The sequence below is a fragment of the Rhynchophorus ferrugineus genome, unplaced genomic scaffold (assembly GCF_030347505.1).
Source record: "Rhynchophorus ferrugineus isolate W39M unplaced genomic scaffold, kcgeb_rfMv2 rfM2, whole genome shotgun sequence".
In the NCBI taxonomy this organism is placed as follows: domain Eukaryota; kingdom Metazoa; phylum Arthropoda; class Insecta; order Coleoptera; family Curculionidae; genus Rhynchophorus; species Rhynchophorus ferrugineus.
The window spans coordinates 29,285,391-29,311,115 of record NW_027472581.1 but is presented as its reverse complement, the minus strand read 5'-3'; the positions used below and the strand labels follow the sequence as shown (position 1 = coordinate 29,311,115).

Here is a 25,725-nt window from a genome sequence, read left to right as displayed (position 1 = left end):
CTATTTAAGTAATGAGGGCAAAATGATGATACACAAATCCATCATAAAGCCAATATGAACATATGGCATTCAATAATCGGGCACAGCTAGCAACAGCAATGCGTAAGAATTAACTAGGAATTCCCTACGCTCAAGAAAAAGGAGTATAAAACCAATGGACCAACAAATATTTTTAACTTTTACCATTCTTTCAAACTGTATCAAATATTAATAACTGAACAGATAGTTCTATATTGTAAAAATCTTTAATCAAATAAAATATAGGTTTTTAAAACCAAACAAATTATTTAACTTGCTCAATATTCCTTAAAGCATGAGCAAAAAGTAAATCTATCTGGATCTCGATGTGCGAACAGTAAAGCAGGAAATACTACAACTATAGCATGAAGTATAAGAGAAGATTTGCACAACATACGAACGGGATGTTATTAACACCGCGTTGAATAAGAGGGCAACAGTTCGTTTAACAATGTTCTCAAAACTCTAGTCCTTATATTCAAAGAAGAAAAAAGAAGAGCCATTTGAGTTATAAATGAGAGAATTTACATTACGTAACCGGAATCACATACATAATATATTATTTAAGTTAATTTTTGGTGTTCCAAGGCAAGTTTTAATTTATATTATATTTGTAATTTGTTTTGGATTTGGTTTATGTAAAGAGTACTCTAAAACTTGTTGATTGATTGATTTTTATTTTTATAATATCGATACTCATGTGGTTACTTACTCATATTACAATTCATATCTGAATGACATGTACCTGGTTATAAAAAGAAATATATTTTATGCATAAAATCTGTTTAATTTTTTAATATAAACACCTTCCAGATTTCTAACTTTTGGCAAGCAATGGCAAGAGCCAAATCTGGTTCTTGCCATTGCGACTACTATACATCTCAATAATTTCTGTATATACTGACAGACTTTTCAATTGTTAATGTGTTACTGTTATACAAAGAGTGACTTGTAACCGACTGTTATTTACCCGTGCAATTTGACTACCTACAAGATAAACTGTTTACTGTCGATCACTTTTCATATTAGCATACCAGGAAATGAGCGCACGCATAGTGCGCCTAAATCAGCAGTTTCTTCTCCTCTCGCCATCATAAATGCTTCTATCCACATTGATCTCATTCAATTTATTTTGTGTTTCACCAAGAACGAGGTACAGCATCGTTAGACCCAGGACGAGAATTATCAGAAGTTTCGAGCTTGCTTGCTCACTGTTACTGAGTTACTGTCTACAACTCACCCAGCTTACGGCTATGTACGGGCTGCACAACTTTTGGAATTGGATTTTTACAAGAAATCGATTATCTTCATAGAGTCTACCCTATGCTGAGATGTATATGCCTATATATGTTGATTACTACTTCGATGTGGGTGATGGTGTGTGTGTTTTGTTTACTTGAATTTGTGTCCATTTGTGTAAATTGTATATACATTACTTATACTTTTAGTCCACCCTGTGTGTGTTATTAATTACATTTTGTGTCTGACCCTACGCCCCTTATATCAACACTTTACTGTCTTATAATGGCAAAATAACGACGTCAAATTGATTAAAAAATACCTGTATAAAATACCTTTACGAAAGTGTAAGTTTGTAGTAGACAATAGCACATCGAATGCTCAGCAATAAAATATAATATCAACATCACGATAAGTAGGACTAGTGCCCTTGTTGGATGCTTGATACATAGGAGCTAGTCTTTGGTTGAAAGTGTTTTAAATTTAGGAGTCTTGATATAACATGACTAGATACTAACTAGTATATAAGTATATTACGTATTATTAAGTATATATATTATGCCCTATAAGAATTATTAATTATTAATTTCACCCTTAGAGTCTACCTAAATATCATTCATATAGTGCCTTATCAATCTTCGACGACGAATATATAATCCTTTTTATAATAAACAACAGTAAAATGTAACTGGATGAATCAAAGTATAAGCATCCCAATTTTCAAGTACTTTATTTATATTATATTTTTTACAATTATATAAACAAATAACATGGTAAAATATTTATTAAATTCACTTAATCTGTACAATCGATTCTATCCACGGTACATAAGCTGACACTCTGGTGTACACAGCTGGCACATTCACCAAGCCGCACGCCTTACCAAAGGATGTAATTCCAGCTATATAATGTGTATCTTCTATTTTGTAGCTCAATGGTCCTCCTGAGTCGCCCTATAAAAATGTAATAAAATATTAATTAACAGGTCAATTGAAAAGTCCCCGGCCAGACACATAGATGGCGCTACTATAATTAATTCCATATGTTTTTTAGTTAGCTCTCAATAGATGTGTGTATAAATTTGACAGCTATCAGATCATTAGTATGTGAATTATAGCATTTTGAGTGAAACAACTTTTGTTATTGTGAAAAAAATGGATAAAAAGGAATTTCATTTTGTATGACCGTAAATTGAAATTGAATGAAAAAGCAGACACTCTAAAGATATCAACTGAACGTGTAAATCATATCATTCACGCAAATTTATTATTAATAGTTGGGACTCATGTAAAATTTAAGTTACGTTAATTGTAAAATTATTTCAGTTCTATTGTTAAAGGGTCTAATTTATTAGATCTTTTAACTGAAGTTCCTAATATTTATGACATGGGAAAATAATTATGACCTGATACAAAACATAAAGTTCGCATTATCTTGATCGTCTGGTGGAATTAAACAGCCAAAATGATAACAATTAAAGACAACATATGTGATCAACAAAAAGTATTCCCATCGGCTCGTTGTCGGGTGTTTTGGATAACGAGGGTTCAAGTACCAAGGCTATGCGAAACCTGTCAGATGTTAGACCTGGTAGAGGACTCCTTATGGCACCCAAAACCATAAATATTAAGAAGACCCGAAATCTTGGAATTTTCGGGAATTCTTTAAGAGTCCGAAACGCACATGTTTTATCAGCGTGAGAAGTTTCTAACTGGAAGAGTGTTCTCGACCCTGATATTCTCAGAGAATCAAGGCACAGAAAAGGTTTTTTTGGACCAGCCTTGTCCACCATCACCAAGAACCCGAGGGAGGAGCTTCAGCGATAAAGAACTGTGCATCAACAACGGGACAAGAGAATTTACATCGACAATGAAGAATTTGTATTGACAGAGAAGACAGAACTTGCAACAACAACGAGAAAGCTGATGGAAGAAAGTATTGAAGTAAATGAAGAATTATTGTATTGATAGCATTGAAGAAAACACTGAAATAAGAATTGTTAAAGCGCAACCAGTAGAATGAAGGTCTATATTAGCCAAACTAGAGTTTCGTTATCAGTACCTATCATACTGAACGTGTACCTTATATCATTCACGAATATTTGGGTATGAGAAAGCTCTGTGCAAAGTGGGTGTCGCGCGAGCTCACTTTTGACCAAAAACAACGACGAGTTGATGATTCGGGGCAGTGTTTGAAGATGATTAAGCGTAATTAACCCGAGTTTTTGCGTCGATATGTGACAATGAATGAAACATGACTCCATCATTTCACGCCCAAGTCCAATCGACAGTAATCCGAGTGGATTGCCCACGATGAACCCGTTCCATAGTGTGGGAAACCGCAACAATCGGCTGGCAAGATTATGGCGTATGTATTTTGGGATGCGTATGGAATAATTTTCATGGACTATCACAAAAAAGGAAGGACCATCAACAGCGACTATTACATAGCGTTATGGGACCATTTGAAGGACGAAATCGCCGAAAAACGGCCGCATTTAAAGAAAAAGAAAGTGCTGCTTCACCAAGAAAATGCACCGTATTACCAGTCAGTGAAAACGATGGCAAAAATCCATCCATCCACCGTATTCTCCAGATCTGGCTCCCAGCGACTACTTTCTGTTCTCAGATCTCAAAAGAATACTCGCTGGGAAAAAATTTTCATGGAATGAAGAGGTGATCGCCGAAACTGAGGCCTATTTTGAAGCAAAAGGCCAATCTTACTTCAAAAATGGTATTGAAAAGTTGGAGGATTGCTATAGTCGGTGTATCACCCTTGAAGGGAATTATGTTAAATAAAAAAAAACTAATTTTGCTAAAAAAATTGTTTTACTATGGTAGGCCGGGGACCTTTATATTAACCTGTTATGCACTGATAAATTCATAAGGATGCTTATATTAATTGATAGTCCTTCTCATATTCCTACATGGCCTATACATATTTTTAGAACTATATTAAAGTTGTAGATTGTTAAATAGGTACTAGGACGATGATTGAAATTTAATGATTTTGTAATAGATGACAAAGTATTTATGTCAACTTGGAATGAATAACCCCATTCTATGTTTATATTACAGCTCTCATTATGTTTTACCCTTATTAAATGTTATATTCTGAAAAATATGTATTTTAAGCAATAAGTTATCAACTTACGTCTCGATACTCAATTAATTCTAATAAATTAATTGAGAATTTCTGCGGAAAGTTGTCAACTACATATTTTCAAGTTATAAATATGTTTATTTGACTTTACAGTTTACAAAAAATTGTTTTTTGCAATTAATATGTTTCATTAATGACAAAGATTCGGATACTATAAAATCTTCAAAATAAAATACACATTTTGAAAATGGGAACGCCATATTTTAAAAATTATTGTTCCCTCTGAGTGTGGCGACCATTTACTAGAAAAATGTTGTGAAAATAATTAAGAGTTTGCGATATATATTATATATTCTACAAATCGTTGGCTAAAAGTTTCTAAAATAAAATACTATAATACAACTTACGTTACATGTGTCCTTGACTTCTTCACCTTCCCCTCCCGCACATAACTGAGTGTTGTCATCTAGTCCATTGGCCAGTCGGTTGTTTTTACGGTAAAATGCACTGCACTCACTGAACGTATATGTTTTTAAAACTACTTCTAGTAAGTCATTTGATGTTGGACCTGAAAAATGCATAGAGTAATATATTTAGGTATAAATTAAAAAGTTGCATCAAATCTTATTTCAATTGGCATATGGAAAAGAAAAGATGTACAAGAATAATGCGCATCAGAGAATTAAATATATTTCACTTTATATTATCAGAGTGTTCACATCTGAATCAATTTGGTTTGGTTGGTCCGGTAGGACTTCAAATATTGTTCACAAAATGTCATCACTGTTGTGGATTTTTTCAAAACTTTCCATGTTCTCAATCCATGTTGTTTTCGGAGCGGCTCACTACGTCTTCTAGCCAAAGGGTATGTGAGTATAGATCTGCGTATATAGATTTGTTCCTTAAGTGTGTAGTAATTGTCGCATCTTAATCGACTGGCTTCATTTCTAATACAATGTCGGCGGAAATGTAGAATTGCAGAATATATAATTTACCCTAAACATCGTATTCAAAAGACTTCAAGTTAATATATGTTAGAGTGGAATACTGCAATCAAGATAGAAGAATTGGCATAATAATCATTAAAAAAAATTTTAGTCTTGGATTGTAATATTATCGCTCTGCCACGTGCACCATTTTCGAAATGCAATTTCCCCTGGAACTATTATTTAAAGATGCCATAGATGCCTTTTGTATTATTGATTTCAAGTAGTTGAAATTCTGTATTATCCGAACGGATACAGTTAATGATGTTATGATGATGAGTTAAAAAAGCAGGCACTCAGTTTTTTGTTAACATTTCTTCATTAACTCTCAACCGAACGTGAGTCTTCTTTTTAGATACTTTTAAATGTTACAATGTTGAAAATCAATGAAGAAACTTATTTTATATAGCCACTTAAAACAAAACTTTAAATAATTTTATAATAACGAAGACATGTTAAATGCTCCTTGGCAATATCGTTAAAAGATTATAGGCTACTTATCAAAGCTCAAAGCATGAACAATCTGTGAAAATATACTTCAAGATTTCACAAGAGATTTTTTATAGCTTTCAGTAATTATTATAATATAACTTTTTTCTTGCTGATAAATATGAGAGATTTTACTAATTTGGCAATATAGTAACCAAAATTATTGCTCACAAAACATACAAATTACTTTCTAACAAACTAGAATTTTTTTTCTATTAAAAAATCATATTAATTTCAATTAAATTATTTTTTATTTGAAATGAAAATTTAAAAAAATTTTTTAACATACCTGCAAAATCTGTCCTTCCCCAGCCAGTAGCTGTAAGTATATTGCTTGGAATATCAGTGGTATTGTGTAGTTGAGCCGGCCGGGCATAACCGGGTGCAATTTTATTTAATTTCAACAAAGCAATGTCGTCATATTGAGAAGAAAGATTATAATTTGGGTGTATGTAAGTTTTTTCAACTTCGATATCTGTATAAGCTTCGGTAGGATTATCCAGCGTCGCACTGTTGATACGTATGGTTTTTAGAGGATTCCTATAATATAATTTTTATTATTAATAGCAATGAATAATCTTATATTAAGTTAAAATTATTTTCATGAATTGAATAATTATTAGCCAAGATAACATAAGTCATTATTATAAAAATAGTTGTCAAAACAGACATTGATTGACACACAGAGTAACTAAAATATCATATGCAACCCAGAGTAGCGTTAACAATTCTATATACATATTACTTAATAAATGCCATAGAAGGGTAATGATCTACCGTCAAATTAAATTTAACCCCTCAAAAGATGCGTGTATCAATTTAACACCTGTCGGATCATTAGTTTGTGAATTATAGCATTTTGAGTGAAACAACTTTTGTTATTGTGAAAAAAATGAATAAAAAAGAATTTCACGTGTTAATAAAATTTTGCTTTTTGAACGAAGAAATACAATTGATGCCAAGGCTTGATGTCGAGTTTCCGGACATTGTTCCATGAAAATCAACCATCAAGGATTGGTATGCTAAGTTTAGACGTGGTGAAATGACAACCGAAGATGGTGAACGCTGTGGATGCCCAAAAGAGGTTGTTACCGACGAAAACATAAGAAAGTCCGCAAAATGATTTTGTATGACCGTAAATTGAAATTGAATGAAAAAGCAGACACTCTAAAGATATCAACTGAACGTGTAAATCATATCATTCACGCAAATTTATTATTAATAGTTGGGACTCATGTAAAATTTAAGTTACGTTAATTGTAAAATTATTTCAGTTCTATTGTTAAAGGGTCTAATTTATTAGATCTTTTAACTGAAGTTCCTAATATTTATGACATGGGAAAATAATTATGACCTGATACAAAACATAAAGTTCGCATTATCTTGATCGTCTGGTGGAATTAAACAGCCAAAATGATAACAATTAAAGACAACATATGTGATCAACAAAGAGTATTCCCATCGGCACGTTGTCGGGTGTTTTGGATAACGAGGGTTCAAGTACCAAGGCTATGCGAAACCTGTCAGATGTTAGACCTGGTAGAGGACTCCTTATGGCACCCAAAACCATAAATATTAAGAAGACCCGAAATCTTGGAATTTTCGGGAATTCTTTAAGAGTTCGAAACGCACATGTTTTATCAGCGTGAGAAGTTTCTAACTGGAAGAGTGTTCTCGACCCTGATATTCTCAGAGAATCAAGGCACAGAAAAGGTTTTTTTGGACCAGCCTTGTCCACCATCACCAAGAACCCGAGGGAGGAGCTTCAGCGATAAAGAACTGTGCATCAACAACGGGACAAGAGAATTTACATCGACAATGAAGAATTTGTATTGACAGAGAAGACAGAACTTGCAACAACAACGAGAAAGCTGATGGAAGAAAGTATTGAAGTAAATGAAGAATTATTGTATTGATAGCATTGAAGAAAACACTGAAATAAGAATTGTTAAAGCGCAACCAGTAGAATGAAGGTCTATATTAGCCAAACTAGAGTTTCGTTATCAGTACCTATCATACTGAACGTGTACCTTATATCATTCACGAATATTTGGGTATGAGAAAGCTCTGTGCAAAGTGGGTGTCGCGCGAGCTCACTTTTGACCAAAAACAACGACGAGTTGATGATTCGGGGCAGTGTTTGAAGATGATTAAGCGTAATTAACCCGAGTTTTTGCGTCGATATGTGACAATGAATGAAACATGACTCCATCATTTCACGCCCAAGTCCAATCGACAGTAATCCGAGTGGATTGCCCACGATGAACCCGTTCCATAGTGTGGGAAACCGCAACAATCGGCTGGCAAGATTATGGCGTATGTATTTTGGGATGCGTATGGAATAATTTTCATGGACTATCACAAAAAAGGAAGGACCATCAACAGCGACTATTACATAGCGTTATGGGACCATTTGAAGGACGAAATCGCCGAAAAACGGCCGCATTTAAAGAAAAAGAAAGTGCTGCTTCACCAAGAAAATGCACCGTATTACCAGTCAGTGAAAACGATGGCAAAAATCCATCCATCCACCGTATTCTCCAGATCTGGCTCCCAGCGACTACTTTCTGTTCTCAGATCTCAAAAGAATACTCGCTGGGAAAAAATTTTCATGGAATGAAGAGGTGATCGCCGAAACTGAGGCCTATTTTGAAGCAAAAGGCCAATCTTACTTCAAAAATGGTATTGAAAAGTTGGAGGATTGCTATAGTCGGTGTATCACCCTTGAAGGGAATTATGTTAAATAAAAAAAAACTAATTTTGCTAAAAAAATTGTTTTACTATGGTAGGCCGGGGACTTTTATATTAACCTGTTATGCACTGATAAATTCATAAGGATGCTTATATTAATTGATAGTCCTTCTCATATTCCTACATGGCCTATACATATTTTTAGAACTATATTAAAGTTGTAGATTGTTAAATAGGTACTAGGACGATGATTGAAATTTAATGATTTTGTAATAGATGACAAAGTATTTATGTCAACTTGGAATGAATAACCCCATTCTATGTTTATATTACAGCTCTCATTATGTTTTACCCTTATTAAATGTTATATTCTGAAAAATATGTATTTTAAGCAATAAGTTATCAACTTACGTCTCGATACTCAATTAATTCTAATAAATTAATTGAGAATTTCTGCGGAAAGTTGTCAACTACATATTTTCAAGTTATAAATATGTTTATTTGACTTTACAGTTTACAAAAAATTGTTTTTTGCAATTAATATGTTTCATTAATGACAAAGATTCGGATACTATAAAATCTTCAAAATAAAATACACATTTTGAAAATGGGAACGCCATATTTTAAAAATTATTGTTCCCTCTGAGTGTGGCGACCATTTACTAGAAAAATGTTGTGAAAATAATTAAGAGTTTGCGATATATATTATATATTCTACAAATCGTTGGCTAAAAGTTTCTAAAATAAAATACTATAATACAACTTACGTTACATGTGTCCTTGACTTCTTCACCTTCCCCTCCCGCACATAACTGAGTGTTGTCATCTAGTCCATTGGCCAGTCGGTTGTTTTTACGGTAAAATGCACTGCACTCACTGAACGTATATGTTTTTAAAACTACTTCTAGTAAGTCATTTGATGTTGGACCTGAAAAATGCATAGAGTAATATATTTAGGTATAAATTAAAAAGTTGCATCAAATCTTATTTCAATTGGCATATGGAAAAGAAAAGATGTACAAGAATAATGCGCATCAGAGAATTAAATATATTTCACTTTATATTATCAGAGTGTTCACATCTGAATCAATTTGGTTTGGTTGGTCCGGTAGGACTTCAAATATTGTTCACAAAATGTCATCACTGTTGTGGATTTTTTCAAAACTTTCCATGTTCTCAATCCATGTTGTTTTCGGAGCGGCTCACTACGTCTTCTAGCCAAAGGGTATGTGAGTATAGATCTGCGTATATAGATTTGTTCCTTAAGTGTGTAGTAATTGTCGCATCTTAATCGACTGGCTTCATTTCTAATACAATGTCGGCGGAAATGTAGAATTGCAGAATATATAATTTACCCTAAACATCGTATTCAAAAGACTTCAAGTTAATATATGTTAGAGTGGAATACTGCAATCAAGATAGAAGAATTGGCATAATAATCATTAAAAAAAATTTTAGTCTTGGATTGTAATATTATCGCTCTGCCACGTGCACCATTTTCGAAATGCAATTTCCCCTGGAACTATTATTTAAAGATGCCATAGATGCCTTTTGTATTATTGATTTCAAGTAGTTGAAATTCTGTATTATCCGAACGGATACAGTTAATGATGTTATGATGATGAGTTAAAAAAGCAGGCACTCAGTTTTTTGTTAACATTTCTTCATTAACTCTCAACCGAACGTGAGTCTTCTTTTTAGATACTTTTAAATGTTACAATGTTGAAAATCAATGAAGAAACTTATTTTATATAGCCACTTAAAACAAAACTTTAAATAATTTTATAATAACGAAGACATGTTAAATGCTCCTTGGCAATATCGTTAAAAGATTATAGGCTACTTATCAAAGCTCAAAGCATGAACAATCTGTGAAAATATACTTCAAGATTTCACAAGAGATTTTTTATAGCTTTCAGTAATTATTATAATATAACTTTTTTCTTGCTGATAAATATGAGAGATTTTACTAATTTGGCAATATAGTAACCAAAATTATTGCTCACAAAACATACAAATTACTTTCTAACAAACTAGAATTTTTTTTCTATTAAAAAATCATATTAATTTCAATTAAATTATTTTTTATTTGAAATGAAAATTTAAAAAAATTTTTTAACATACCTGCAAAATCTGTCCTTCCCCAGCCAGTAGCTGTAAGTATATTGCTTGGAATATCAGTGGTATTGTGTAGTTGAGCCGGCCGGGCATAACCGGGTGCAATTTTATTTAATTTCAACAAAGCAATGTCGTCATATTGAGAAGAAAGATTATAATTTGGGTGTATGTAAGTTTTTTCAACTTCGATATCTGTATAAGCTTCGGTAGGATTATCCAGCGTCGCACTGTTGATACGTATGGTTTTTAGAGGATTCCTATAATATAATTTTTATTATTAATAGCAATGAATAATCTTATATTAAGTTAAAATTATTTTCATGAATTGAATAATTATTAGCCAAGATAACATAAGTCATTATTATAAAAATAGTTGTCAAAACAGACATTGATTGACACACAGAGTAACTAAAATATCATATGCAACCCAGAGTAGCGTTAACAATTCTATATACATATTACTTAATAAATGCCATAGAAGGGTAATGATCTACCGTCAAATTAAATTTAACCCCTCAAAAGATGCGTGTATCAATTTAACACCTGTCGGATCATTAGTTTGTGAATTATAGCATTTTGAGTGAAACAACTTTTGTTATTGTGAAAAAAATGAATAAAAAAGAATTTCACGTGTTAATAAAATTTTGCTTTTTGAACGAAGAAATACAATTGATGCCAAGGCTTGATGTCGAGTTTCCGGACATTGTTCCATGAAAATCAACCATCAAGGATTGGTATGCTAAGTTTAGACGTGGTGAAATGACAACCGAAGATGGTGAACGCTGTGGATGCCCAAAAGAGGTTGTTACCGACGAAAACATAAGAAAGTCCGCAAAATGATTTTGTATGACCGTAAATTGAAATTGAATGAAAAAGCAGACACTCTAAAGATATCAACTGAACGTGTAAATCATATCATTCACGAATATTTGGGTATGAGAAAGCTCTGTGCAAAGTGGGTGCCGCGTGAGCTCAGTTTTGACCAAAAACAATGACGAGTTGATGATTCGGAGCAGCGTTTGAAGATGATCAAGCGTAATAAACCCGAGTTTTTGCGTTGATATGTGACAATGGATGAAACATGGCTCCATCATTTCACTCCGAAATCTGCACACGATAAACCCGCTCTAAGACGCAGGAAAAGGCAACAGTTGGCTGGCAAGGTTATGGCGACTGTATTTTGGGATGCGCATGGCATAATGTTCATTGACTACCTTGGAAAAGGTAGGACCATCAACAACGACTATTACATAACGTTATTGGACCGTTTGAAGGACGAAATCGCCGAACAACGGCCGCATTTGAAGAAAAAGAATGTGCTGCTTCACCAAGACAATGCATTGTGTCACAAGTCAGTGAAAATGACGACAAAAATCCATGAATTGGGCTTCGAATTGCTTCCTCATCCACCGTATTCTCCAGATCTTGCCCCTAGCGACTATTTCCTCTTCCCAGATCTCAAAAGAATACTCGCTGGGAAGAAATTTTCGTCGAATGAAGAGGTGATTGCCGAAACTGAGGCCTATTTTGAAGCAAAGAACAAATCGCACTACAAAAATGGTATCGAAAATTTGGAGGGTCGCTATAATCAGTGTATCACCCTTGAACGCAATTATGTTGAATTAAAAAACTTATTTTATCAAAAAATGTGTTTTACTATGGTAGGCCTGGGACTTTTCAATTGACCTGTTAGTTATTTATAAACGGTTACATTTAAGATAAAAACACAATAGATAGGACTTGCTTTACTAAGGCGTAGGCGTCTTATATAGTCCCCTATATTTACTACCCCCTACCATCAATATCGAGACATCTTTATCATAATTGGATTTAGCAAGCCTAACGTATTTTCTTTGATTACAATAACTTAATTTTTATTTACTTAATTTTTTAAAACTTACTTTTTATTTACGATACTAACAAATCGATAGTAACGAATCGTGAATTTATTGTTTGTTGATAAAAAACAATTGTATTAGGTACTTACATGTATTTTGAAGAGCGATATCTATTTTATGAAAATACGTAGTACATAGTACAAGGAGGCTCAAAATTGCATTTACGCCATTCATTACTATTGGTGTTTAATTTGAAGAAAACTGTTGCCGAGGACCGTCAAACATTTTTTTCAAATGTATGGTGATACTGTTCCATCAAATCCCAATTGTCGTTTTTCGTTTCTAACATTTAATGTAATGCATTTAAGTAAACGCCTTGAAGAACTTAATAAGTTGTGCAGGGCTTGTTAGACGAAGACCGAGCTCAAACACTCAAAGAATATTCAGACTTCAAAGAGCTCAAGAGCTTCAAACAAAATTTTCAAATGTTTACTTGCAGTAGAGAAGATCTAAAAGGAGCGAAAATTGATATCTATATTATATTATAACTGGCGATGAAAAGTGGATCTACTTCCATAATCCTGACAGCAAAAGGTCATGAGTTAGTCCTAGAGAGCCATCTATAACGACACGGAAGCGAAATATTAATGGTCATAAAGTCTTGCTAAAGATATCGTAGGATCTGCAAGATATAGTACATTACGAGCTGTTAAAACTGAATGATACTGTTACTGCGAAAGTCTAACACCATCAGTTGATTAAATTGTATATTATTGACATATTATTAAAAAAAATTAATGACACATCCTTACAACTCAAGTACAAGACTATCCAATACAGCGCCTTTTTATATTATCACTTATTTAGATAGATGCAGCATGGCTTGACCAGTATATGGTTTCGAAATATAGAAGAACTTCGAAAAAAGGTCGATAATAGGATTCATGCGAAAACAATATCGTTCTATTGATTGTTCAAGCTGAAAAATATATATAAAATATAATATATATAATACATATTTTATATAATTAAAAAATATATGTAAAATTTACTCCTATTAGTTTATATTGGGCTAATATTTCTAAATAAATGCCTTTTTAATGTAAAAAATAGGTCAAAATGCACGCAAACTAAATGAAATAATCTGTATAATTAAAACTTACAATGATTCCGCAATGCAATGGGCTGCGGTTAAAACAAACTGATTGCTAATAAGCGTTCCTCCACAAAGCCACTTAAGGTTTGTCTCGTCACCATAACCTAAAGCCACCTGTAAAGATTTTCTTACTTTTGCCGATTCTAATTACTCAATTAACTTACCATATGAGGGTACTCCAAAATTGGAATTGAAGTTCCGTTAGCAGCGTGTATCCATTCTATTTTAACTTTAGTGCCCCCAACTACACCAAAAGACACAAATTCTTCATCATCAGATGAATATGTGATATCTATAAAAAATCGAGATTTAGCAAAATTTAACTTAATGGTTGCGCTCAACTTACTCTCAGTTGCAATTTCTTGACACTCGTGCAGATTAACAACGACCGCCAACAGAATACTGATTACTAATATATTATCCATCATATTCTCGGTTCTTGTACATTAAAGATAATTTATAGATAAGTAACCACACAGCTTTATATATGTAAACTAATATGGAAAACAACAATTTAATATGGCTTAATCTAATTTTAATGTAGTTTAGCACACGATAACAGTATATATTACTAATTTTAATATATTTAGAAACAGTTTAAGGTAAATGTGAATGCTAGATAAGTTAGTGTACAGGTTTTCAAAGAATATACGGTTTTTAAAATATTCTAAACTCTAGCTATTATGTAAATTATGGTTTTAAAATTTGTAAACAAGATAGACCTGTTAAATTGGAAAATATCATATTATAGAACCTTTATGCAAATGAACTATAAAAAGTTAAAAAATCAATAATAATCTGAATCTTTTGATGTTTAAACTTGAATAAAACACTAGATGTAAGATATAATGGACCATTTTTTTGTTTTGGGGGCAAGTTTTGTGTCGAAATTACTGATTTATGATATACTATATTTGAGAAAATTTTATCAAAGGATTAAGAACATGTGACATTGAAATATCTAAATCTAAATATCTGTTAAATATATGGTTATTAATTTACAAATCCTAATGTAAATGATTATTCAAATATAATAGAAATATTCCATCTCAATTTTGAAGTAGCAGGTGAATTTTAGGTTATTGGCACTTATTATTTTTTTAATTAATTAATTCTTACATTAGATATGCTTAATACAATATTGAATTCTAGAAGCAAGGCGAGCGGGATTAATACATGAGTATGTATTTCCCAAATTTCCTTTTCATTAAATCACTAATTACATAAGATTAAGTAATAACACATACCATGAAGATTTCGCTGGTACCTAAAATTTCTATTATAAATTTTTTTATGACCATTTTGCATAGACGACAGAAAATACTCTATTGGCTAGGACTGTATATGCGCACTTGTTCTAATCTAACCTGACAGTTTTCACAACTCGCGTCCTTTTCTACCACACCTTTCGTACCACAGTCTTAATTGTGCTTAGATGTCATTTTTAGGTTAATTTTGTTTTTACATTTTGCTGAGTTAATATTGTTATTTCATAGGCAAAATTATCAGCAGATAATGCATAAGTGTATAATAATGTATAAGTGTATAAGGTATGAATTATTAGTAAAATAATATAATTTTATTATACTATAATTTTGTAGATTGTTATGGAACAAAGGAAATGTTAAATAATAAAATGGAAAATAATAATAATGGAAACAGCACTTATTTGAAGATTATTGTAAAGGTATCTTCTGAAATCTGAAAAAAAATTATTAATGAAAAATTGAATTCTGGTGTAACAACAGATAATTTTTTTTCAGACGTAAGACAAATAGATAACCCCCCAAATGCCGATGAGAAATATCTTAATAAAGATGATCTATCCTATTTAATAAAAAAACACAACATCAATTCAGTTAGAAGTTCTAATGAAATGATCCCTATTGATTTAAAAATAAAAGATGGAATGCAAATGGGAAAAATTTTGCATTCATTTATAAACGAGAAGGTAATATTAATATACATTTGTCTTATAATTGTGCTTTATGTAAGTATTGTGTTTGTTATAGGTGAATTGTATAGTATTATAAAAAAATATTTTACTGTGGGTTTTATGAATAGAATAATGGAAGAAAAATTTAAATGCATAGGTATGTCTGTAGCTGTCCAGAGTATACGATAAAGAATACTTTGTGCAAGCATGTGCATTTGGTAGGTATGTATGAGGAGAAAATGGGCACTAATTCTTTTGCAGATAATGTAGCAAGTGGTCTAGGAATGCGGTCAGTGATTATATCGCAGGACAAGAAGAAACTAGAAGAATCTTGTAAGAAATATTTATACAGGAAGAAGCGGAAGAACCAATGACAGAAAATGACTTTGACGACAGAGATTTCAGTATAATTAATACTTTGAAATCAATCGATCAACAATCACAAAGCCACCACAAAATAAAAAACTCTCCTGCAATTGTACCTCATAGGTGATATGGAGAAGAGTTCAATCTAAATATAATAAAGAAGTATACAAACGAATAACCCGCTGTCTTTTTTGTGATGGTTCTTTTGATATATATTCTTCCTTTTGTAATATTTTGTCAAATAGACAGAAAACGTATACAAACATGACCATATTACATTCTTACCTTTACTATAATCTTCAAATAAGTTCTGTTTCCATAATATTTAAGATATCCTTTGTTCCATAACAATCTACGAAATTAGTGCTATAAAATGATAATATTTTATTAATAATTCATACCTTACACACTTATTTTCGCATTATCTGCTGCTAATTTTTCCTATGAAATAATTATATTACCTCAACAAAATGTAAATGCAAAATTAACCTAAAAATGACATCTAACCACAACTAAGACTGTGGTACGAAAGGCGTGGTAGAAAAGAACGCGAGTTGTGAAAACTCGGTTAGATTAGAACAGGTGCGCATGTGCGGTTCTAGCCAATACAAACTTGTATAGGCATGAATGGCGAGGTCTTTTCCTGTCGTCTATTTTGCATAAATGTAGCTGATTTGTGCTGATGCAACATTGAATATATTCTGGCCATACATAGTTACTTGTGAATTTATTGGCGTATACTTTTGACTAAATAACCTAATAAAAAAAACTAAGTGACCTTAAAACACATGATCCAAGAAGTCTATTATAGTCACCGAGACATTACACGATCATGAAATATTTAATTCAATAAGTGAAATATATTATAGGGTCTCCGGCACATAGTACCAACTTGCTAGCGATCCAAATAACGTTACAATATCGATAGTACCTCCAGATTTGAATAATTAAGGTTCAATGATGCAATCCACACCAAAAAGTTACACATTGTGTATCAATTTGTTTATCCAATACACATACATTTGTATTCCAAACCCCAAATACAGCAAATTAAAGCTATCTTTTGCCATAATTTGAATTTTTTTACACGAAAAACTTTCATTATAATAATAATATATTCAAAATAATAATAAAGTGTGTGTAATAAAAAAGGATATCTCTAATGTAATAGATACAAAATCCCTGAAAAAAAAACATGAATATTTCTCGTATCTATATTAAAAACGCCAATGCAAAAACTACAAAGTTAAAATCTATTTTTTTAAATATATTTTAAAGTCTCCTTTAAAGATTATCTGGACTGGGCCTACAGTTTATCGTGGGCTCCAAACCACGGTCCTCAGCATTAAGCCTACCATCTGACGAGTGAGATGAAATCATCCCAGAAGACATCCGGTCTTACCCAGCCTGATTACAGGCGTGACTGGGATCATTTTCCTTGTTGGATTTTACGCTCATGTCTAGGACAATCGCAAACACAAATTTACGACCATGCCCCAACAGGATTCGAACCCGCGGCTATCGCAACAGTCGGAGGACCGTCCTATCGCCTTTACCACTCCTCAATCAAGCCGGCTTAAAATCTATTATTTTATATAATAATCGTATTCAATTCCGAAGACATACATAACCAAATTTCTTGGTTCGATAATTAAAAATATTATCACAATGTATTAATATTATATTTAATATAATTGTAAACTAAAATTAATGGAACTGGATTCTTCTAATAATGATTAAATCTTTTTAAAAAATATTTACAGCTACAATTTAAAAATAAAGAAACAATAAATAAAAAACCAACCTTATCAACAAATTCATTTATTAATTGAAACGTTACATATCATTAAGTTAGACAATTTGCTATCTACGGCCATATAACGCTTTCAATCCATGAAACGAAATGACTAACTCTACTATATAAACCAGGGGAATTTTTCATCCCACATAATCTGCCGAAAGATGTCACCCCAATAATATTATACATGCAATACGGTTCATCAAGTACAACCTAGAAAATGAATTATTTCAGTTATTGTAATATTATTATGATAACATATAAAATGGCTAGCTTTATCAATTAGTCTTATTACTTCTGGAATATTTTACAACTTTTTTGTATGCGTCTTTGTAAAATGAGGCTCCTGTTTCTAATAATAAAATGCGCGAGCAATTAATAATTGTTCAAACCAAAATCTAGCAAATAGAAAATGCGCGAACAATAGTGCCACTTTTGCTATCAACAAAATTAATACCTGCAAATAAAAACTTATTCAAAGGGAACTTTTAAACATAGAAAACAGTTCCGTTATGATATATTTTATTACGAATTCTATTATGCAAAGTTCTGATTCAAAGCTGGAAGCTAAAAAGTAATGTGAACTGAGTTCACAGTAAACACAAAAATAAGTAAACAGAAAAACAAGTAAACAGAACACACGCGTTCAGCAAGGATGATTCCCATTAGCTCATTGTCGAGTGTCGAGACTAGACGAAACGTGTCGGATGTTAAACCTGGCAGAGGACTCTTTATGGCGCCTAACCATAAAAATCAAGAAGACCCGAAATCGTGGAAATTTTGGGAAATCCTTAAGAGTCCGAAACGCGTTTTTATCAGCGTGAGAAGTTCCTAGCTGGAAGAGTGTTTCCCACCCAGATATTCTCAGCGAATTGGAGTACAGAAAAGCGTTTCTTGGACCAGCCTTGTCCACCACCACCAAGAATCCGAGGAAGGAGCTTCAGCGATAAAACACTGTGCATCTACAACGATAAGACAGTCTGACAGTAATTTGCATGAACACGGAGGAAAAGAGTTGGAAAATGAGAAGAATAAAGTATTGCTGAGAGAGTGTTATTGAAAATGGCGAAGAAAGTATTAAACTGAAGAAGAAGAAAGAATTGAATGAGCATTAATTGAAGAAATTATTGTATTAATTGAAGTATTATTGAAAGCATAGAATTCCTGTCTACATTAGCCAATCTACACTTTTCGTTAATAGTAAGTACATGCGATTTGAATCATAATCCTTTTCCCATGACGTATTAATTAATATATTTTAAAGGTATATATATGTATTCTTTATTATCAATTAAATAACTCGTCTTTGGGTATTAGTTTACTCAAGGAAGAGAGAAAATAAATTATATTTAATTTACAACCTTGTTTCCTCTCCCACATCTCAACAGTATTATTAATGAGTTTCTCATATTAATATTTTATAAACTAGGTGGATGATAGGAAGAACAACATTATTTTTCGTCAAGAGACCTTATTTGCTTGATCTAGCTTCCTTTAACTTCTAAATATTCTCATATCTCAGATAACGCATCCTTGAAGAATGATTTTTATTGAAACACGGTCTTTCTAATTTCAATGATATAAATTAGAAAATCACTGAAATGAAATATATTTAGAAAACAAGAATATATTATTGGCTAATAAAATATATTTTTAATGCATTTTATATCATTGTGATTTTTTCTATTCGAATAATAAAACTTATTGAACAACATTTTTTACAATAACAATTTACCTGTAATGGTCCGCCTGAATCACCTTGACACGTATCTTTTCCACCTTCCAAGTCTCCAGCACACAGCATGCTGTCTACCAAGCCATTCGGCATTTCCCTCTTGCGAAATACTATATATTTTTCGCATATATCTTTTTGAATTATATTTAATTTAACCTTGAATAAGATGGGATTTCCTTCAGCGTCACCTAGATCAAGGAATATCATATTTTCAATATATATATATATATATATATATATATATATATATATATATATATATGTTAATATATTAATTATTTTTAGTTGACTGCTCAAGATAAACTAAACTGTACTGAATATAATTTCATAATTATATAACTAACTTAAAAATGACTATAAAAGTTATCCAAGATGGATTCTGTTGAAACGGAACACGTGCTCATTCATCTTGAAAGTTTCCATATTTACGATTTTTACGACGCATATTAATATTTCTTGCCAATGATAATTCAGTACATTCTATCATGTAAACTTAAATATTTCCATGAAATCTCAAGCTGGCTGAATTGCTTCATTTATAATTAAAAGGCAAAATGGCTCAAAATGGCACTGTAATATATGCATTGGGTTAACATAACTTGTTAATTTTTTTCATATGGCTTGATTATAATTGAATTCTGATGTATTGTAGTTTTCCATTAAGTTATAATCAATTAAATCTATAAGTTTGTAGAAGGATTCTTCATAAGGTCTACTGTTACCAGATAATTGTCATTTATTAGATAGGAAAAAAATAATAACATATGATAATTATAGTGCTATTGTTTTGATTCTTTATATTACGACGTAATGTGAATTGTGACTTTCACTATATAAATCTCTCTAGACTTTTTACAGTGATTTGAACACTTGTAATTTAGTGTTGCTTTGATTTTTTTAGTTATTATCCTATCATTTATAAAAAAATCATATGATATTAGTGATATATCAGAATATTTGCATGTATTTTAGTCAGTGATATCTAGTGGTAAAAATGCGAAGTCTCAAAGTAAACAACCGTTAAACGAGATAACACAACTATTGAATTATAGTCTATTCAAAGTTTTTTTAATAATACGTCGCGGATATTTGTGACGTCCAAACATTACAATGTTGCCGCATCAACTCTGACTTTTAATTCAGTTGGCTTTGATATAAAAAAAAATTCTAATTTAAATAATCTAATTGAACAAAAATGTTACCAAATATAATTTATTTTAACATTATACTACATCTAAAAACTACAGTTAATTATACAGCCAAAATAATTTATAGGTAGAAGTTAAAATCTCTTTTCACTATTGCTTCCATAAATTTTGCATACGTCTGACAGCTGGTCGCCCTTCGGTTTTCAGATGTACGCTAAATTATTCAAAATTTATAATTATTGTAGATTATAAACCGGCAAACATTATTTTAGTATATATTATATTACTTTGTTTGAAAATGGCGAGAAGAATAGAGATTCAGTGTTACAAATTGATTGCGGTTTTAATAGGTTATTTCGAAAACGAACGATATAACGGAGTCCCTTTTTTCCAGTAAGTTCCATTAGAAAGGTAATTATTGATGATATCAAATAATATAAATCCCTACAATTTTTTTGAAAATATTTTTTATTTATCGGGTTGCTGCTGTGCTAAATATTACTGTGGGTACTGTGAATAACATCGCTTACAAAATGAAGAATAATACGTTAGATTCACCAAAGAAAACCCGTCTACATACAAAGTGCTCCCACGATTCTTGACATTGGCTCTATTCGAGACCAAATATACAAAATGTATAAGAACAGTAACAAATTATTTTAGAAAAAATTGTCTCTCTGGAAAATATACATAAAATAATTAGGGACATACAGCTTTTTGAGGGCTGTAAGAGATCCTTTCATAGACTCTTACAGGGCATAAGGTTTAAATGGTGTAAAGCTAACCCTCAGAGAGGTTTAATAGAACTTCCAGACATTACCTTAAAAATAATTGCAGATATATTGGTAGTTGAGAAGGATATTCGATCAAAAACTATTTGGATATGTGGAAGGACGCATTGTCAACCATAACACCTTCGGTTTGGATGAACTCAATAAGACATACAAAGGAAGTAATTGATAAATAGATAATGAAATGATAAATAAAGGACGTAATGTTTTAGACAGATTAGAAATTAACAGTTTAGTGATTGAATTGGATAGTGAGTCGGAAAGTGAAAGTGACTGAAGGAAACTTTCAATATATGTGATAATGCTGGAAATTCCTGACACAGAGTGATGAGAGTGGAAACAACTAAAGGTATGCACATAATTAATTGAATATAACTATAGAAAATTATATTGTAGGCTGTGAAAGATTTGTGTACACAAATGTGATAGTAATTGTTCAAAATTAAAGCTAAGCATTAGGTTAGAACATATGAGGAGAGAATGAATACCAACTTTTTTGTAGATATGGTAAATGCATTACACATCATTTAGTGATTAATTTGATCAAGAATAGTGTACACAGGTAGTAGCAGAAGAAATAAAAATACAGTGATACCAAGATGATTTGCCAAATAAACACACCATCGAAGGAAACAAGAACTAAATGTAAAAAGTAAATATGCTCTCGAATGAAAGTAAAATATATTTCTCAGATATATAATTGTTAATTAGGTGGATTAGGCCTCCAGGATATAACACTACATAAAAAAAACGCGCCTAGAAACTCTACCTCATGAATGGTGTGGAAAGGAGTTCAATTTAAACAAAACAAATATAACCTACAAACTATTATATCTGTGTTCTTAATTGTAGTTTTAAGTCCTTCGATAATATATGTATTAGATTCACTATAATGTTAAAATAAACTGTATTTGATAACATTTTTGTTCAATTATTTTATTTAGATTAGGATTCTGTTGTATGTCAAAGCCAAACTGAATTAAAACTCAGGGTTGATGCGGCAACACTGTAATTTTTCTACGTCACAAATATTCACGACGCATTACTAAAAAAAACTTTGAATAGACTATAGATAGTTTTGATACTTCTCAACATAAGTTAACAGGTTTCCAATTAGTATTATCGAGTTATTCAGTTTATATAAATGCTTATCATGGAACGCTAAATTTTTATTATTATATAGTGTGCTAATTTTTCTCAGTAAGTACCTTTTTCAAGTGAGAAAATCGTCAAAATACATGCAAGAACCTAATATAAGAATCGACTATGGGGGGACAGAAAATATATGCATCAGTTATCTAGTGCCACGCTTCAAAATATTATTTAAACCATTCAATAATGTTAAAAATAGAACATTACAAAACCAGCCTTATATTTCATTGCAACAATATAGAATATCATCTTAATTATATTATTTTCTCTAAACTATTTATATTATACAATTAATTTTACCAAAACGTTGTTTCCCAAAACCTGTAGCTTTAGCAAAATTGTAGTTTATGGTATCCAGACTATTGAGACAAGCCGGTCGTATAAACGGACTAAAAACAACAGGACTATTCAGGAACAATATGGCAATATCATTGTATTTTTTCGGTCTCTTATACTCAGGATGATTTACAAATTTATCAACTGATTTAATTTGTACGTAGCTGTTAGTGTCGTTCAGTGCTACTGCACCTAATTTAACCTTTTGAGGTGGGCCACTGAAAATAAAACAAAAACGATTTTATAATGACTATCATAATCACTATTTTATATTTTGACATACTTTCGAGATACCGTGCAATGTGCAGCTGTTAAAACGTGCCTCTCACTGATAAGGGTTCCTCCGCATAACCAAGCAATATCCTCGTCTTCAGACATTCCAAAACCAATTGCAGCCTAAAACCAACACGAATCCCTATTAATTAGTAATTACACAGTAATAAATAGTAAATAGTAGGGAGTACTTTTAACACACTTTTTCACACTTTTAATTTAAATATTAGAAGAACAAATTTCAATTGTTATATTATTGTATCTTGTATTCAAAGTATGAAATAAATCGAAATCAAATTTACCAAAATGTCTCACCGTCATTAACTACGGTTTGCAACTCGATGGTATTCATAAAAGTTGAAAGTACTGGTCCTTTAACTGATATTGATCTTGCAAATTTTATTACTGCGCACAGCAAGAAAATGTTATATATTAAGTATTTTTAATACATACCTGATAATCGTAAACAAAAATTTTAAGTAAAAAAAGAAAGAATATAGTCATAATCAGTTACACACAGTTATATATTTATAGTAACCGTCGTATGCACATGATATGCAACGTATGCAAGGTCTAGTTTTGTTTATTTTTTCGGCCTAAAAACATTTATGAAGTAAAGTACCGCAGAAAGAAGATTAATATTACTCTTAAATCTTATTTTGATAGTGTTCCTTAATTTTTAATCACATTACCAATAATGTTATCTAAACTTTTCTTATCAATTTTATATATCATTGTTATATTACGTAACATATAGCATTTAGTTTGCTTCCTGCATTCCTTCCAGGAAATACACATCTTTTGTTAAAGATTTTCAAATTATCTGAGCAGTTTTTCAAGGTAAACAAAACAGACAAGAAAATTATATTTTTCCTGCTTATATTGTCTTGTAAAATTAATATTGTCTTTTAGCGTAAAACTTAGGCAAACATAACTCAGAACGAACCGCATACATCAAGACCGTTGGAATAAATATACTTTTAAACATATAAATTATTATTATACCTATAAATTATTATATACATACAAATTAAATGTTGAAATAAAGTTAATTTAAGCATCTTTGATGTCATTGTGACTAATGAAGCATTTCTAACAAAGTACTTTTGGTTTCAAATAGCTTCATTTCTAATAACCAATGTTCGAACAACTAGCTTCATGCTATCAACTTGGTTTCGGACAAAAATCAAGCGAAGTTGCAAAATATATAGCTATGCATATTTTCTAAAAATGTCCCAATCAGAATTTAGTAATACTACGTGATTATATATGAAATTAAACCTTACAAAACCTTATAAAATAACACAAAAATGTTAAGACAACAATGTTTGTATTTATCAGAGATCATCAAACATCACTGCCTGCATATGAATTGAAAATGGTAAAGGCGTTAAAGTAAATCGCTTATGAAACCGAAATATTTTAAATAATATTTTTCTTTTTGTTAAAGACATTATATGATTTCTAGTCTAAACGCAACGTCTAATAACAGCCACACATATATTTCTTATGCACAAAGATTGGTAACCATGTTATCACTGCAAATCAAAAATAATAGCACCAAACTGCAAAATCACATTAAAATACAAAACTATTGTAGTCTCCTTAAATAGATAATAAGTGATTAAAGACCGTGTATTTGTAGTGATATCTAATATTATGAAAGAATATAAAATTAAAAAAAACGTTTCAGAATTTTTTTGTTAAAAAGATACTCTCCGTAAATGGTGTCTATGGGTTAATGTTGAAAAAAAGATGTTCCTATAAATATATACAATTTTAAAAAATTTATCGAGAGGACGGCCCTCCTACTGTTGCGGGTTCGAATCCTGCTGGAGCATAGTCGTAAATATATGTTTCTGACTGTTTAATATTTGAAATTGTCCTAGGCAGGAGTGTAAAATCCAACAAGGAAAATGATCCTAGTCACGCCAGTAACCAAGTTGGGTAAGATCGGATGGTTTCGGATAGGTTTAATGCCGAGGACCGTGGTTTGGAACCTACGTTAAACTGTAGATCCATTTCAGATAAAACCGTCGTTGGTAAAAAGGAGAGTTTAAAATAGAAAAAGAGACTTAAGAGAGATATTATATTAAAATTTAATAAAAATAATAAAAACTCTTTTATTTCATTCTGAATGTGTAAAAAGTTTTCTTTTTCATTATTTATTAAGAATAACACATATTTACCATGTGAGGAAATTCTTTTAGTTTGGCCGGTTTTCCACCAATAATGAGAGGATTATCAAACAAAGCACATTGAGGCATTATTTTTGATCTAGTCTCTTTAATAATACGACCACCAACGTAATCTTCTCTCTGATACACCGCTTCAGAATATTCAAGACATTCTAAAAACATTATTCATTCATTACTTATTCATTACTACTTTTACTATATTTTAAATTATATACTTACTTTTATATGCTATGCTCTGGCTTCTAATAAGGTTAATGTAAAACAAAAATGATATTACCAACAGGGAGTTCAGAATTTTGCTTAGCATTGTCATTAAAAGAAACCAAAACTGAACCTAGGAAATGTTCAGCAAAAC

At 31.4% G+C, this 25,725-nt stretch overlaps 2 protein-coding genes and 1 long non-coding RNA gene across 3 annotated transcripts; 1 reads left to right on the top strand and 2 right to left on the bottom strand.

The window, feature by feature from the left end:
- Positions 1–1,970: 1,970 nt before the first annotated feature.
- LOC143191765 (serine protease snk) lies at positions 1,971–6,382 on the bottom strand (the record flags this gene model as incomplete). Its single annotated transcript, XM_076397139.1, has 3 exons — positions 1,971–2,210; positions 4,767–4,927; positions 6,124–6,382. Coding segments are annotated over 3 exons (582 nt in total), but the record flags the coding sequence as incomplete, so codon positions are not given.
- A 2,856-nt stretch (positions 6,383–9,238) lies between these two features.
- Positions 9,239–25,725, bottom strand: LOC143190824 (transmembrane protease serine 9). The gene is made up of 11 exons (XM_076395390.1): positions 25,590–25,725; positions 25,362–25,522; positions 23,183–23,295; positions 22,864–23,117; positions 19,473–19,660; positions 17,810–17,950; positions 13,984–14,083; positions 13,802–13,929; positions 13,645–13,751; positions 10,650–10,900; positions 9,239–9,453 (listed from the first exon to the last, which is right to left on the bottom strand). The coding sequence occupies exons 1-11, from the start codon at positions 25,681–25,683 to the stop codon at positions 9,254–9,256; spliced, it is 1,737 nt and encodes a 578-aa protein (XP_076251505.1). The 5' UTR covers positions 25,684–25,725; the 3' UTR covers positions 9,239–9,253.
- LOC143191766 (uncharacterized) lies at positions 14,586–16,269 on the top strand. The gene is made up of 3 exons (XR_013004612.1): positions 14,586–15,187; positions 15,239–15,324; positions 15,401–16,269. It is a non-coding gene; the product is annotated as an uncharacterized LOC143191766 (long non-coding RNA).

Bases quoted from the DNA above. Each gene is read 5' to 3' on its own strand.
- LOC143190824 (XM_076395390.1), bottom strand. From the start codon at position 25,683: ATGACAATGCTAAGCAAAATTCTGAACTCCCTGTTGGTAATATCATTT. The intron at 23,118-23,182 runs GTATGTCAAAAT...TTTTATTTTCAG, and splicing joins CATTGCACGGTATCTCGAAA to TGGCCCACCTCAAAAGGTTA. The intron at 13,752-13,801 runs GTAAGTTAATTG...AAATCTTTACAG, and splicing joins TTTTGGAGTACCCTCATATG to GTGGCTTTAGGTTATGGTGA.